Source organism: Myxocyprinus asiaticus, chromosome 19 (genome assembly GCF_019703515.2).
Source record: "Myxocyprinus asiaticus isolate MX2 ecotype Aquarium Trade chromosome 19, UBuf_Myxa_2, whole genome shotgun sequence".
NCBI lineage: Eukaryota > Metazoa > Chordata > Actinopteri > Cypriniformes > Catostomidae > Myxocyprinus > Myxocyprinus asiaticus.
This window is the reverse complement of record NC_059362.1, coordinates 1,699,615-1,717,387: the sequence shown is the minus strand read 5'-3', so window position 1 is coordinate 1,717,387 and position 17,773 is coordinate 1,699,615. Positions and strand designations below refer to the sequence as shown.

Sequence of the window (17,773 nt, the reverse complement as noted above, 5' to 3'; positions counted from 1 at the left end):
TATCACTGCTATGCTGATGATACACAAATCTACATCAGCACTGGCCCTGATATTAACTGCACTTTAACTGTGCTGATGGAGTGTCTGCATGAAATTAGTACTTGAATGCAGCATAATTTTCTGAAGCTGAACTGTTCCAAATCTGAGCTCATGCTCATTTGTACACTGGCTGCTACACGTAAAGTTGACCTGAATCTCAAATTGATGGTTGACAATAGATTTGTGCTTCCCTCCTCTCAAGTGCGGAACCTGGGTGTCATCTTTGATGCTCAGTTGACATTTGATGCACACATTAAAAATATTTCCAAAACAGCCTTTTACCACCTTAGAAATATTGCCTGACTTAGGCCCTTCCTCTCTCTGGCTGATGCAGAAAGGCTTATCCATGCCTTTATCACCTCTAGGCTGGATTACTGCAATGCCCTCTTTTCTGGCCTACCAGCAAAAAACATAAATAGGCTTCAGTATATTCAGAACTCTGCTGATCGTGTTCTTACACATACCTCACCATATCTACACATTACCCCTGTGCTCTCACAGTTGCACTGGCTTCCCATCCATGCTCGTATTGATTTTAAAACTCTAATTTTAATGTATAAAGCAGTTCATGGTATTGAACCAGTGTATCTTTGCAGTCTTGTTGCGCCCTACACTCCCTCCCGTTCTCTTCCCGTTCTCTTCGTTCTGCCAATTCATTTGCACTTCAGCAGCCCTCCTGCAAACTTAAATCTATGGGGGAAAGAGCTTTCTCTTTCAGAGGCCCTAAGCTATGGAATGCTCTTCCTTTTACTATTAGAAACACTCCAACCTTGGATTGTTTTAAGAAGTTACTTAAGACTCATTTAAGGTAGTCTTTTAATATTTATTAATATTAGTTTTATGTGTGGTTGCTGCTGTTAGTAATTTTGTGTTTAGTTTTTTACATTTGTTGGTATGGTGGTTGCTGTTGTATGTTACGTATTTTGTAGCACTTTAAGTGTAAGAAAAGCGCATTATAAATAAAAGGTATTATTATCATTATTATTATTATAATACAATAACAGTTCATCGGTGCCACTGAGTTAGTGCATGCGTGTTCAAACAATCATGACGTCACCAAAATCCACTCTGGCGCATGCATGTCTCAACATCCATTACATATTAGATCTAATCCAGTACGTCATCGAACTACAGGCTGCAGTGAGGACCTCTTGGAGCTTGGCTGTCTGACCTATGGAGCTTGGCTGCTGGACATTTCTGGTACTGCACCTGAGCACTTTGCCACTCGATCTAAAATTTGGAACAGAACTGACTTTGATTTTCTAGTATTTTTACATTTTAGTTGATATTTTTATTATATTTTATTTATATAAAAAATATAAAGTTTGTGCAGTACATTTTCATTACAATAAACTTAAGACTTCTATAGCTTTTTTATTTCACTTTAAAAAATGCTTTAACTTACAATGGCAACAGTATTTAAGATATCAAATATCCCTTTACAATTTTACATCAGCAGGGTCTTGAAATTCTTTTAAAAAAGTTCTTGACATAATATTGCCTAAGTTTGGTGGCAGTCACATGAATCCCCTAGGAGAATTCAGATCTTCACAGCCGGCAATTTTCAAAAAATACACATTCAATCCAAAATAGCCAACTTCCTTTTGGGTGGAGCTAATGACTTTAATTTTGAAAGTTGTCTAGCTTTATGAGATCAATATACGTAGCCAGCTTGGTTACCGTAGAAGAAACTGACCCCACCACTTTCGTCAAAAGGTGGTGCTACAAAGCTCCCCAACCACACCCATGTGTTAACTTTTGCCCAGGCCTAATGGGTGACAAGTCTGATGTGTGTGCAAAATATCATGAAAATTCAAGCATGCCAAGTACCTCAAAAACATAAGAATATACATAAAAAGGAATAATGACATTTAATATGTTGCCATGGCAACAGAATTTAAGATATCAAGAATCCCTTCAGAATTTTAAAACTGCACGGTCTTGACATTATTCTAAAAAAAATGTAAGCAATTCAGGTAAACATAAGAGGGATATTTCCACGTCTGTTAAAAGTGCCACATTTCCTTCCGCCAGTTGGTGGCGCTACGACCGTGACCCACAATAGCCACATCAATGTGATCAGCCCGCAAGGACAAACGTTTGGCTCAATTTTGATGTAAATCACACGATGTATGCAGAAGATATGAGACACTTCCTTTTTCCCATTTTTTGACGTTACTTTATCGCGTCGCCATGGCAACATCTTTCGATATCAAAAATCAGTTCACAGAGGGCGTGGGTAGCTCAGTGAGTAAAGACGCTGACTACCACCCCTGGAGTCGTGAGTTCTGAGTGACCCCAGCCAGGTCTCCTAAGCAACTAATTGGCCTAGTTGCTAGGGAGGGTAGAGTCACATGGGGTAACCTCCTCGTGGTCGCTATAATGTGGCTCTCGCTCTCGGTGGTGCAAGTGGCATGTTGTGAGTTGTGTGTGGATGCTGCGGAGAATAGCGTGAAGCCTCCACATGTGCCAAGTCTCCACAGTAGTGTGCTCAACAAGCCACATGATAAGATGCGCGGATTGACTGTCTCAGACGCGGAGGCAACTGAGATTCATCCTCCAACACCCGGATTGAGGCAAGTCACTACACCACCACGAGGACCTAGAGCGCATTGGGAATTGGGCATTCCAATTTGGAAAGGGGAGAAAAAAAAAAATCGATTCACAATTTAGCATCATCAATGTCTTGGCATCAAGATGGTGCAGAGTATGGCTGCTGCATTGCAATTTCCAACACAACATTGTAGTTTTTTTGTTTGTTTTGTTTACAATTCTTATGTTTTTTGTCTTGGATGTTGTCTGCCTTATTGTCTACGACAGACAAACAATTTTGGACATTGGTTCTGCAATTACACACCGTAAACTGGACTTCAAATTCCTCAATGCCGACCTGCTGTTTACAAACACGCCAGCGGAGCTCTTTGTCTGGGCAGCCCGGCCATGGAAACGCAGAAGGAAAAGGGGAAATAGAGCCGGCATTCTCAAATCAACCCCCGCTACCCAGTATTCTACTGGCAAATGTTCAGTCTCTGGATAAAAATCTCAGCCAGCTGAGAGCGCAGATCTCTTTCCAACGAGAGATGAGGGACTGCTGCATTATCTACCTTACAGAACTTGGATGTCTGCGGAGATTCCAGACACTTCTCCGTGCACCGAGCAGACAGAGCGAAAGACCTCTCAGTTAAAAGCAGAGGTGGTGGTGTGTTTTATGATAACAAATCCTGGTGTGATCAGAGGAACGTACATTCTATCAAGTCTTTCTGCTCTTCTGATCTGGAATTTCTCATGCTTCTGTGTCGACCATTCTGGCTACCGAGGGAATTCACAGCGGTCATTATCACTGCTGCGTACATCCCGCCACAAGCCGACACAAACCGGGCACTCAAGGAACTGTATGGAATTATAAGCAAGCAGGAAACCGCGTGCACTGAGGCCGCGTTCATTGTGACCGTGGACTTTAACAAATCCAATCTCAAATCAATCGCACCAAAATACCACCAACACATCAGTTTCAACACACGAGGGGACCGGGTTTTGGACCATTGCTACTCTCCCTTCTGGGATGGCTACAAATCGCTCCCCCGCCCACCATTTGGCAAATCGGACCACTCTTCCGTTCCGCTTCTGCCCGCTTACAGGTAGAAACTGAAAAAGGAAGCACCCGCCCTCAGAACGATCCAGTGCTGGTCAGACCATTCAGACTCTACGCTACAAGACTGTTTTGATCACATGGACTGGGAGATGTTCCAGTCCGCCTCTGATGATGACATCGAGCTTTACGCTGATAGCATCACGTGTTTCATCAGAAAGTGTGTAGAGGATGTTGTTCCGACCAAAACAATACGGATCTACCCGAACCAGAAACCTTGGATTAATAGTGATGTTCGTGCGGCACTTAATGCGCAGACCTCCACTTTTAATTCCAGGAATGCGGAGGAGCATAAACAAGCCAGTTATGCCCTCCGAAAAACTATCAGAGCAGCAAAACACCAGTACAGGAACAAGACTGAAGGACAGTTTAACACCACCAACTCTAGAAGCATGTGGCAGGGAATTAACATCATCACAGACTTTAAAGAGAATAAAAACTCCGCCATGAACACCGCTGCCTCTCTACCGGATGAGCTAAATACTTTGAGGGAAATAACACTGCTCTCACGGAGAGAGCTCTCGCAGCCGAAACTACAGAGGTTAGTTCACTCTCCGTCTCTGTAGCGGATGTAACCCGATCCTTCCGACGGGTGAATATCCGTAAAGCCGCGGGTCCAGACGGCATTCCGGGCAGCGCCATCAGAGTGTGCGCTAACCAACTGGCTGGTGTTTTTACGGACATTTTCAACCTTTCCCTCTCTTTGTCTGTAGTCTCCACATGCTTTAAAACATCCACCATTGTGCCTGTACCAAAGCAATCCAAAATCACTTGCTTATATGACTGGCATCCTGTTGCCCTGACCCCCATCATTAGCAAACGCTTTGAGAGACTAATCAGAGATTACATCTGCTCTGTGCTGCCTCCCTCACTGGACCCATTGCAGTTTGCTTACTGCAACAACCACTCCACTGATGATGCCATTGCATCTACACTACACACTGTGGAATAAAGGAACACTTATGTGAGAATGCTGTTTGTAGACTACAGCTCAGCATTCAACACCATAGTGCCCTCCAAGCTTGATGTGAAACTGTAGACTCTGGGCTTTAGCAGCTCGCTGTGCAGCTGGATCCTGGACTTCCTGTCAAGCAGACGCCAGGTGGTTAGAATGGGCAGTAACATCTCATCACTGACCCTCAACACTGGTGCCCCACAGGGCTGTGTTCTCAGCCCACTCCTGTATTCCCTGTACACACATGACTGTGAGGCTACACATAGCTCCAATGCCATCATTAAGTTTGCTGATGATACGACGGTGGTAGGTCTGATCACTGACAACAATGAAACAGCCTACAGAGAGGAGGTGCACACTGACACACTGGTGTCAGGAGCACAACCTCTCCCTCAACATCAGCAAGACAAAGGAGCTTGTGGTGGACTTCAGGAGAAGAGAAAAAGAACACAGCCCCATCGCCATCAATGGAGCACCAGTGGAGAGAGTCAGCAGCTTCAAGTTCCTGGGTGTCCACATCACTGAGGAACTCACATGGTCTGTCCACACTGAGGCCGTTGTGAAGAAGGCTCATCAGCGCCTCTTTTTCCTGAGATGGCTGAGGAAGTTTGGAATGAACCGCCACATCCTCACACGGTTCTACGCCAGCACTGTGGAGAGCATCCTGACTGGCTGCATCTCCGCCTGGTTCGGCAATAGCACCGCCCACAACCACAAAGCACTGCAAAGGGTGGTGCGAACTGCCAGACACACATTCGGAGGTGAGCTTCCCTCCCTGCAGGATATATATACCAGGCAGTGTGTAAAAAAAGCTCGGAGGATCATCGGAGACTCCAGCCACCCGAGCCATGGGCTGCTCTCACTGCTACCATCAGGCAGGCGGTATCGCAGCATCAGGACCTGCACCAGCCGACTTCATGACAGCTTCTTCCCCCAAGCAATCAGACTTTTGAACTCTTGATCTCTCACGATCCATATACATCAGCACTTCACTTTATTAATCTTATAATCTTATTATCTCACACTGGACGGTCATAAATTATATTCTCTCTTAACAACACACTGGCAACTGACTATCAGCCGACAGCCTGAATGTCAATACAGTACAATACAACCTACTGTACATTTTATATATACTATATATACTATTTTGTATTGTATAATGTGTATTCTATATTGTGTGTATTGTATACTGTAATTGTGTATATTAGATATTAAATTGTGTTGTGTAAATCTGAAGTTTATTGAAAATTGTTATATGTCTCATCACTGTCATGACTGCTATGTTGCTCGGAACTGCACCCAAGAATTTCACACACTATTGCACTTGTGTATATGGTTGTGTGACAAAAGTGATTTGATTTGATTCATGCCTACATGCCTGTAACATGAAATTCCTAGGAGCAGTATTTCAAATTCCAGAGTATGCATTTTTCAAACAATCCAAAATGGCCATTTTCCTGTTGGGCGGAGCTTATGACTGTCAGCGCAAAAGTTGTCTGGCTTGATGAGATCTATATGTGTACAAAGTTTGGTGACGGTAGCTCAAAAGGTATGTGCTACAAAGCCCCCCGAACATGCCCATCTTCTAGGTGGTGCAACAGAGCCCCCCCTGCAACTTTGCCAAGCCCTAATGACCGATGACTCTGATGTGTGTGCAAACTTTCAAGAGTTTTCACGCAAGTACCCCAAAAGTACCAAAAACCTTGAAAAGAAGAGAAATCATTAGAAGAACAATAGGGCCTCAAACTTTCAGTGCTTCAGCCCTAATAATCCTTAGGAGAACAATAGGGTCTCCGCTCTTTCAGTGCTTGGGCCCTAAGTATATGCTATGGCAAAAATCTAAATATTAACATCATTACGTCACCGTTCGGGTTTCAAGTCAGTCGGTTTGCAATAGGCTCCAGATTGCCACGGCCGTGAACCAGCCAAGAACCATCGCAATTTCTGTGGAAAAGGGCTATGAATGTTGTCTGCGGAGCAGCTCAGTGAGATGGTCAGAGTTCCACTGAATGACACACAAACTTAAATTCCCTTAAGTGGACAGTAAAATGTGACTGGAATTGAAGTGCATAATAATTGCGGTTATCGATTATATTCATGATAGGCCTACATATAATTTACACAGATGAGCCAAAACATTATGACCACTCACAGGTAAAGCGAATAACATTGATCATCTACTAACAAGGCCACATGTCAAGGTCTGGATAGATTAGATGGTAAGCGAACAACCAGTTCTTGTAGTCAACGTGTTGAATGCAAGAGAAATGGGCAGGAGTAAAGACCTGAGCGACTTCGACAAGGGCCAAATTGTTATGGCCAGACGACTGGGTCAGGGCATCTCTGAAACGGCAAGGCCTGTGGGGTGCTCCCTGTCAGCAGTGGCGAGTACCTACCAACAGTGGTCCGAGAAGGGACAAAGCACAAACTGGCAACAGAGTGTTGGAACTGAAGACCGGTCAGAGTGCCCATGATGACCCCTGTCGACCATTGTAAGCACCTACAATGGCCACGTGAGCATCGGAACTGGACCTTGGAGCAGTGGAAGAAGGTCACCTGGTCTGACGAGTCCCATTTTCTGTTACATCACGTGGACAGCCGTGTACATGTGCGCCGTTTACCTGGGGAAGGGATGGCATCAGCATGCACTGTGGGAAGATGACAAGCCGGTGGTGGGAATTTGACACGTGCCACCTACCTAAGCATTGTTGCAGGCCAGATACACCCCTTTATGGAAATGGTATTCCCTGATGATAGTGGCCTCTTTCAGCAGGATAATGCACCCTGCCACACTGCACACTTTGTTCAGCAATGGTTTGAGGAACATGATGAAGAGTTCAAGGTGTTGCCCTGGCCTCCAAACTCCCAAGATCTCAATCCGATTAAGCATCTGTGGGATGTGTTGGACCAACAAGTTCGATCCACAGTGGCTCCACCTCGCAACTTACAGGACCTGAAGGATCTGCTGCTAATGTCTTGGTGCCAGATACCACAGGACACCTTCAGGGGTCTTGTAGAGTCCATGCCTCAGCGGGTCAGCGCTGTTTTGGCCGCACGTGGAGGACCAACAACATATTAGGCAGGTGGTCATAATATTTTGGCTCATCAGTGTATATTGAAATCAAAGACAATGCATAGATGAATTGCACTGGTCTAGAGCCATATGTGGTCAAACTGAGTATGTTGTGAAAACAGTCCTTGGAAAATTTTAACCAAAATCTCAGTTGACCAATGTTGACATCTGCAACAACTCCAAAACCACCGCAGTCGATCCATGTGAGGTCAATTTAGAGTAAAAACCGCTAAGACGACACAGCACGCGGTGAAAGGATCTCGGTGCTAAACTTCTTCACAGCTATATAACTCAACCACTGGAGAATGAAATCTGAACATTTATTAGCCAGTGGCTAATCACAGACCTTTTTTTATCTGCATAGCCCAAAATTTGGTTGCATGTTCTTTTTGTTTATTTAGTGAAAAGCAAGATTTTTACTTCATTTTACTTCTTGCATCTACTTGACTACTATGGTTGTTTGGTTAAAATTAACTTCTGACTGAAAAATCAGCCTTTAAAGCCATTTCAGAGTAAAAACATAAATATTGAGACATCAAATCTCTATCAAATCAAATGGAATTTCTGCTTCACGGTATCTCAAATGATGGAACTACTTTCCCAACTACATATGTGAAGCAGACTCCCTCTCTGTCTTCAAAAAACAGCTAAAGACACAACTTTTTCATGAGCACTTGAGTCGACTATACACACATGATAAAATAATTAAAAAAAAACAAAATAAGAAAATACTTTTTGCACTCTAATCTCTTAATGCAATTGAAACTTTGTAATGCAGCTATTGTTGTGTTACTGTCTCAAAGGAATATTCCAACTTCAATTCAAGTTAAGCTCACTCGAAAGCATTTGAGGCATAATGTTGATTACCACAATAAAATTTATTTCGACTCGTTCCTTATTTTGAACCCGGAACATTCCTTTAAGATGCATCTTTTATGTTGTATTCTTCCTCATTTTTTAAGTTGCTTTGGATAAAAGCATCTGCTAAATTAATAATGTAAATGTCAAATATCATGGAAGAAAAAACATGTCACAGAGAGAATAAGAATGAACAGAGGATTACATAATCACCCAGTCAGTGGTTTGAGATTACAAGGATTTCAACGCAATAATCTCTTTACTGTCATTTTAAAGTCTGAACATTCAGCTTAATCTGTGATCATTGATTACTATAATAAATTCTGCAGAAACGCAATTTAAAAGCAAGGCATGCATGTCAACGCCCTTAAACATCCTTGTCCCCCGTGGCCCACTTTCACTGCTGGTGTAATGAGGATGAGCTCGTGACTAGTGTCTTAAGTGGAACACAAAGGTGGTGGGCCGAGCCGCTCCATTCAGCCCACAAACGGGCCTTTATACGGCTGAGACCAGCTGTGGCCCTCAGATTAAATTAGATGACACAAACACACGTGCTTCAAATTATGCATCCGATACTAACAGAAGTGATTCAAAGAGATATAGATGAATGTTCCAGACACAGGCGACTTGCTGTGCTTGTACTAGCTAGCTAATGTTTACAAACAATATAAACTTGATATTCTAGATAACTATATAACATGATACCTCAGCTTGAGCTTCCCTCTTGCTTGTGAAATGGGTGGGGTGTTTGACGTTGGCACCAGGGTGGCATGTTAAAGGCAGGTTTTAGGGCAACGCTGCGGGGCTATTGGCCGGATGGTGGGAACGCAGATCGATTTTGGTCTCAAATCTCAAATCCATGTTTCATGTCTATTTATTCATTATTTGGCAAGTAGTCTTGTAATAAGCTGGATAATGTGCATTCAGACGGTCATTATTTTCAAAATAAACACCATCAAAACTACGACGCAAACCGGAGGTGCAAATCAGCTGTTCAGCGATTTTTTTCTTCTCACATAATTACATAATTTTTAATGCAAATCAATATTTTATGTCCTTTTTTTTTTTATTATTTATTTGGTTAGTAGCAGTGTAATAAGCGGGATAATGTACAGTCAGACGGTTGCAGTCAGATTGCAAAAAAAAAGAAAAAAAAAAAAAGAATATTAATTATACTTTACTTATTTTCTAGATGTCATTTAGGTGGGACATCTTTCAATGGTGTAAGGGGTTCAAACTGTCCACACATATGGGACATCCATAGACTTATATGAGAAAAAGCTAGTCTGTTAGAAACAGTTTCTAAGGTAGGATTGGTCAATGATATTTTATGGTGGGGATTAGCGCAGGGTCCATTGGTATGAAAGCAATCTAGCCAAGCTGCTATTGGTGAAGTCATTTGTTCAATTGTCGCACAATCATCACTTCCAAGACGAGTGAAAAAGGTTTCCACTGTTCGCATCTCTTGCAATGAATCTGTGGTGAAAGATGCAAGTGTCATTCTGTGCACGTGATAGAAACATGAGTAAAAAGTCTTTACCTACCTTTATATCCAGTATTCATTTCATGGTGATACTTACATTTACAAGCAAACAATCAAAAAATACAATGTGAAAAGAGACCAGCAGGGGCAGAATCACAATCCAATTCAGCACAATCAAATGAACCAAGTGTAAAATGCGCTATAGAGGGTATAGACATCTCTTTCTTTAAAGGAGACCTATTATGCCCCTTTTAACAAGATGTAATATGTCTCAGGTGTCCCCAGAATGTGTCTGTGAAGTTTCAGCTCAAAATAGCCCACGGATCATTTATTATACCATGTTGTAAATGCTTCTTTTTGGGTGGAATCAAAAACACGCTGTTTTCGTGTGTCTCTCTTTAAATGCAAATGAGCTGCTGCTCCCCGCCCCCTTTCCAGAAGAGGGCTGTGCCTTTACAGCTCGTGCTTCGGATACTATAGCAACAACAAATCAGAACCAATATGACTGACACCGTAAATACCGGAGTTCAGCCATATATGTATGAGCAACCATAAACGACGCAAAACATAGGCATTTTGAGTTTGTAATAGTGCTTATGTAGAAAATCACTTCCTGCCCTCCATCTGCATTTCACGCCACAGCAACGCAGTGATGTGACGTCATGTGCAAACAAGCTATAACGACATAGCTCTGGTCTCCATGAATACAATCAGAAACAATGGTAACTTTAGCTGCATTAGCCATGGAATCAGCTAACAAACACATTCGGAAAGGTGATTTGCAAACATTCATGAAATATAAAGTGCGATACTTACATCTTCAGGATATAAAGCTGGAACACGAACAGTTTGTACTGATCCATGCTTGAGGATCAAATATTTAGAAAAGCCTGCTTTAAATTTACCCTCATTCACAAAGCAGTGCGGTGTAAAATGATTTGCTCAAACATACACGAATTTTGGTATGTTTTGGGGCACATTTCTTCAAAAACAAAACTTGTCCACTGCATGTTCAGTGGCTCTGATGCTGGGAGTACATGAAGACTCTTATGTTCACTTTTACAGCCTACAACAGAACATGTATGACGCTTATGAAGCTGAGACATTATTCTTCTCAGTGTAGCTGCTCCAGTGTGGAGAAAAATGCCGGACTGCGTGTCGATCACTCGGGGGAGGATCTATGATAATAGGGTGGAGTCAGTCACCAGTCGTGGGCGTGGCCTGCTCTAAAGTTATGTCACTTTAGAGCGGATACGAAAACCAGTCATTTTGAGACACCGTTTTTGATTAATAGAAATATAAGAAAGAGGAGTGGGTGGACTTTTAACATTGTAGGGTGGTTGTGTACACACACTGCCAACTCACATTTATGTTCAAACACCATGTAAAAGTGAATTTTGCATAATAGGTCCCCTTTAATCGTGTCACTGAGGAATGGGTCTGTCAAGTGGTCTAAATGTCTAATGCGCTATAATACAAATCTTCTGAAGTCATACGAAAGCTTTGTGTGAGGAACAGACTGAAATACAAGTCGTTATTCACTGATAATCCATGACTCCAGTGAGTGGTTAACTGCTGTGACTGGATCATTTAGGCCAGTTTAGTGAACTTGATCAACTGATTAATTGAAAAAAAAAACAAATAATATTTTGTTTACGAATCGGACATCACTACTTCTCTCATGAATACACAAAGGAGAGCTAGGACAGATGTCAAGATTTTCAGTGAATTACGACGTAAATTTCAATTTCGTTCCTCGCACAAAGAACCATCTGGCTTAAGAAAACTTGGAATACAGCGCACAGGTAAACCACTTTTACTATACGTTTATGCTGTTTTTTTGCCATTTTGGATCTTGACATCCTCAGTCCTCATTCAATTCCAATAAATGGAAACTGCATAGTTTGGAACGACATGAAAATTAGTAAATAATTATTGAATGTTTATTTTTAAGTGATTTATAACTAAACAAGTCAGTCCACTTTAACCCTTAAACTCATACCTCGGGTCTTTAGTGACCCGGCAACTAATTCCTCACCCTGTACCTCATCCATTTTTTTGAAGTTGTGCCCACACCTCTTTAGTAGTCCTCAATCTCTTATAAATAGTGTAATACACACACACAAGGACAAAGGAAAAAGCAGGAAAAAGTACTGGGCAAAGACAGCAACACCCCATTGATTAAAAAAATAATAAAAAAAAGACACATTGATACTTTTTCCAGTTTCTAGAAATGCACCTGACTAATAAAGTGACGGATTGCTGACTATTGCTTTGATCTGTTTTGGTCTGTGACATGTTTCAAGCTTGCTGCATCTCTAGCCAACATTTGGGAAGGGATCTCTTTGACAAGCTTTGCGGTTTGAATTTATATGGTAAACGTCGGATTATCTAATTTTGCTGCGCACCCGTATGTCTAACACACCCACTAGAGGGTGCTGCTCGCTCACACTGAGCTGACTGAAGTGAACAATGCAGACTATATTTGTATTAGGGATGTGTGCAACGACTAATTTCACCAAAGTTTAAACAAAAATTTGGTAGTCGGCTAATCTAAAAAGTAAGAAATCATAAAAAGAAATGGTAAAAATAACCCTATTAAAAAAAACATTGTATGTATATGCGACCCATTTGAAATATTTAATCTATTCCGACAGCTAAATCCAACACAAAATGCCACAAATGACAATGAATGACAAGCATGCACGGAATCAACGGTAGCCAATATAGGCATATTTGTTGAAAACAACTGAACGAATAGGCAGTGGAGGACCAATAACAGAACGTCTAATATCCTGGTGAATGAAAATCACCAAGTTTAGGTTACCCAACATATTATAACAGTCATCCCATTGTTGAAAATAATTAACAGGTAAGCCAAGTCTAAAAAATGCACTGAAAATGTGCATTTATTTTACGACTGATCACAATGTATAGTCAGGACATTAATAACATGAAAAATTACTATTACAATTTGAAAAAATGTTCAGAACTTCTTAAACTACTTCAAAGAGTTCTCATCAAAAAATCCTCCACGTGCAGCAATGACAGCTTTGCAGATCCCTGACATTCTAGCTGTCAGTTTATCCAGATACTCAGGTGACATTTCACCCCACACTTCCTGTACCACTTGCCATAGATGTGGCTGTCTTGTCGGGCACTTCTCACGCACCTTACAGTCTAGCTGATCCCACAAAAGTTCAGTGGGTTTAAGATCCATAACACTCTTTTCCAATTATCTGTTGTCCAATGTCTGTGTTTCTTTGCCCACTCTAACCTTTTCTTTTTGTTTTTCTGTTTCAAAAGTGGCTTTTTCTTTGCAATTCTTCCCATAAGGCCTGCACCCCTGAGTCTTCTCTTTACTGTTGTACATGAAACTGGTGTTGAGCGGGTAGAATTCAATGAAGTTGTCAGCTGAGGACATGTGAGGCGTCTATTTCTCAAACTAGAGTCTCTGATGTACTTATCCTCTTGTGTAGTTGTACATCTGGACCTTCCACATCTCCTTCTGTCCTTGTTAGAGCCAGTTGTCCTTTGTCTTTGAAGACTGTAGTGTACACCTTTGTATGAAATCTTCAGTTTTTTGGCAATTTCAAGCATTGTATAGCCTTCATTCCTCAAAACAATGATTGACTGACGAGTTTCTAGAGAAAGCTGTTTCTTTTTTGCCATTTTTGACTTAATATTGACCTTAAGACATGCCAGTCTATTGCATACTGTTGCAACTCAAAAACTTCATTTAATGAACCAAATATCTTTCAACTGTGTTTGATATAATAGCAAGTGATTTTCTAGTACCAAATGATCAATTTAGCATGATTACTCAAGGATAAGGTGTTGGAGTGATGGCTGCTGTCTAGATTTGATCAAAAATGACTTTTTTCAAACAGTGATGGTGCTGTTTTTTACATCAGTAATGTCCTGACTATACTTTGTGATCAGTTGAATGCCACTTTGGTGAATTAAAGTACCAATTTCCTTCCGAAACAGCAAAATCTGTACATTATTCCAAACTTTTGGACTCCAGTTTTAACCAATTTAACAGCAGGCACTTCTTTGAAAACTTATGTGTAACTTAAAAACTTTGATACTTATGTGGAACATATGTGTTATGTTTAGCTCAATATGTTTTTGACAGTCAGTTGCGTCTCATGAAATTTCAGTGTGAAAGTAATGAATCCTTTTATAGATTTGTCCTCATTTGTTGCATTTTCTCTTTGGTATATAAAAATAAAACATCAAAATATATTTTATTTTTCTGTTTTCTAATTGTCTTGAAAATAATTTGACACTATCAGGGCATAGATATACGTGCCGGGTCTCTAAAGACCCAAATATGTAAGAGTGTTTGGTGAAATTCCCATGCATTTAAGGGTTAAACAAACAGTAGATCCTGAAGGCTAACTATCTGACTGGATGAAGTAAACTCAAATAAATCGGAGGCAAGATATTGTAAAACAGGAAGTAGGAATGTGTCGCACCTGAAGCCGATCTGGTTGATGTGGTCGGTCTCCAGCAGCATCTTCCACAGCAGACACAGGAAGAGGGGCGGAGAGCCCTGCATGGAGAAGTGTGTGATGATGTCATTCTCATTGGTCATGGACTTCCACTTCCTGTACTCCTCCTCTACATTCTTCTTCAAGTTAAAACGGCTCTCCTGAGGAACGTTATTCTGCTTGAAGAATGCCTGAAAAGAGAAAATGAGATGAATTTTTCACTTCCTGTTTTACTGTGGGAATTATCACTAAGCACAGAGTCCTATAAAGCCGTAAAGTAATCCACCCAAACAAATGGAACCTCCGAAAACATTGTTCTCTTTATTTATCAAATGAATAAAACAGGGCTGAAGTGTTCATTAAATGTACATTACTACCTGTTTCATTCTACTAACCACACTTCCTCTCGCCAAAGCCTCCAAAAAGTGTGGCTCTTTTTTCCTGTTTATAACCTCTAGGGATCTCACAAATACAGGTGTGATTTCTCAAGACGCCTATTTCAGTAGTATTTGTCAGATATTATCCGATTGATAGCTCTAGAATTAAGTCTGAAGTAAAGCAGGACATGATGCGTTTACTTTTGCATTAACTTAACATGCCACACTCCAGCGTTTCAAAACCTTTTCTGCATGTAATAACTGCTTTGAGATCAAACAAACGTCCTAACACTACATTACATATAACAAAGACGTCTGCTTGTGCAGAAAAGCATGCTAGCCCAAAGTCAAGCTTTGATGTAAATCAGGGGAAATGCAGCGCATTAAGAAAGCTTTGAGGTTCTAGTACCTCAAACAACAGAACGTGGGCTTTCAGAGACAAGTGACTGTCCAAGAGTGCTTCATTTTCTACTCATGTTACAGATTTCATTACTAACTCAGCATGAGAACTCAGATGACGGGGAATACTCAAAGTGACATCAACCACTTTGTTCAAATTCTCAACTTCATAGCCATTGTGTGGATCTGAACTCTGCAGTTGTGTTTACACCAGTGGTTCAAGGGGCCAGTCAGGGATCCAGGACAATGAGCAAACTTCCGAGGGAACCACAAGATGACTTAAAATTAGGGCTGTCAATCGATTTAAATTAATTACACGACACGCCGATTAATTTTATTCAAATTAAATGCAATTAATTGCAATAGTTGTATTTGTTATATATAATTTTTTTCTGAGAAAGGCCCCCAAATAAAGATAATTCAATAAAAAAAGAATACATAATAGTTCAAATAATTATATACATAAAATTCTGATATAAATACTTTTTTATTTAAAAACTGTAATTATATGTTTTTGATAGAAAATAAATAAATAATAATAATACAATTTTCATAATTTTTATATAACAGCAAATTATCATATATTTACTGAACCAAAACCGTGTCTACAGAACTGTGATACAAACCGTGATAAATTAGAACCGGTACACCCCATATTAAATGAGTGAGTCGGTTTATTATAGTACCACTCCGACTGATTCAGTAATTGAGTTAAAGACTGATTTATTTAAAAGAACAAGCTCATAAAAGCCTTTTATTAGAGCTCCGAGGTGAATCACAACATTATAAACTTTGATTCGAAGCAAAAAAGCATTTGAAAATCTGACGGTACAAGAATGTGTACTTAACATCTTTAATGAAGGAATGAACTACAATCCCATTGCAAATGACATAATAGAATTATAAACAACAGAAAAATATAAAACTATTGATTTAAAGTTGTTGATTATAACTACAGAAACAACTTATTTTAAGTTTATTGCAAAATATATAAGTAATTTGAGAATGTAGGGAGTCACGGGAGTGGGCAGTTGTTGCAGAGTTCTTTTAGCGTGCTTTGTTCTCTGATTGGTGGATCTTTCTCTTCAGGATCATGGGTAATGTAGTCATTCACTAGGAATTGTGCTATTAAACACAAAAATGAAGTTGAAATTACATGGACTGATGGCTTCAACAGAAGCATACACCTTCTATTAACATCCTCAGAGCTCACGGTAGGTCTGTTTTTAAAGGTTCATAAGACATCGTTATTAATCAGTTCTCTTATGGAAAAAATGAATAGGATTTTTTTTTACCTCCAGTATGTATGTACGTATGTATATATATATTTATTAATTTTTTTTGCCGTGGGGCTGTAGACTAAGAGAGGTGTGTTCAGATGAGTACCTGCAGAGGAGCAGGAAAGCAGCTGAGAGTGTGAGAGGCCCAGTTATGAGGAGTGAAGTTCATGATGGTCTGCAGGATGTCCTTACACCAGGTGCCCTGAATAGAGTCCGACCCTGTGAAGAAATCTGCAACACACAGAGATGAGAGACTTCATTTCAACAGCACCGAGAGAGAGAGAGACAGACAGCAAACAAACAGGTGCAGTGAACATGAGATCAGCATCAGGGTGGTTACTCTGAGATCTTTAAACGTCAAAAAACAATCATGGCTTGTCAGACACAAAAAGAGATAATGCATGATGTCGATTGGATTAAACAAAAATTAAAATATGACATTGAGGAAGTGCTGCTGTCGCTTTAAACATATAATACTTTAATATATTACACTACTGGTCAAAAGTTTGGACACACTTGACAGAATTTATGTTTGTCTGTACACATAAATTGTGCCTACACATACATTTCTTTACAAAACTAACATTTTAATAAATAAAAGAAAAAAGTCAAAAGTGAAGGAATAGTAGTCAAGAAGAGTCCAGCATACACTGAAAAATTGGGAAAATGCAAGTTGTCAGATTTGCTAAATCATATTATTTGTGATCTAAAAAAATTGTGTTTCTCTTCTAAACTTTTTTAATTTGCTTTCAATTAATGTAATTCTTTAAAATGTGCACTCTACTAGATTGCATTATGTACGGTGAATGTTAACCAAGTCTATTCAATAACATGGGCAAGGGATTTGTAGTTCCTTGCATGCTTTGAATTGGATTTAATGCAGAGAGTAAAAATGTTAAAATTAATTGTTATTTTATGCATTTTTGAGCAAGATAAGAAAAGGATTAATAGCATTAGAGTTAGTTATTTTTGGGATTTAGAACTGATTCCGTTACACTGGGTACCACTGAAGAGTGAAGAGTGGAGCTTTAGATTAGGTTGAGGACGGGAACATAAACACTACGCTATATGATGCTTTACTCAAGTAGCACATACTATTTAGCATTTAGCATGCTAATGTATCAAGGTTCCCACTTTTTCAAGGCACAATTTTCCAGAACA

The 17,773-nt window shown here is 40.2% G+C and overlaps 1 protein-coding gene across 2 annotated transcripts in view; it reads right to left on the bottom strand.

The window, feature by feature from the left end:
- med23 (mediator complex subunit 23) overlaps positions 1 to 17,773 on the bottom strand; it is a 104,706-nt gene that overhangs the window by 41,856 nt on the left and 45,077 nt on the right. For both annotated transcript variants that reach the window (XM_051644807.1, XM_051644808.1), the window contains 2 exons: positions 16,719 to 16,843; positions 14,542 to 14,747 (listed from right to left, as the gene is read on the bottom strand). In XM_051644807.1, the coding sequence (XP_051500767.1) occupies positions 14,542 to 14,747; positions 16,719 to 16,843 (331 nt within the window). The remainder of the gene's footprint in view (positions 1 to 14,541; positions 14,748 to 16,718; positions 16,844 to 17,773) is intronic.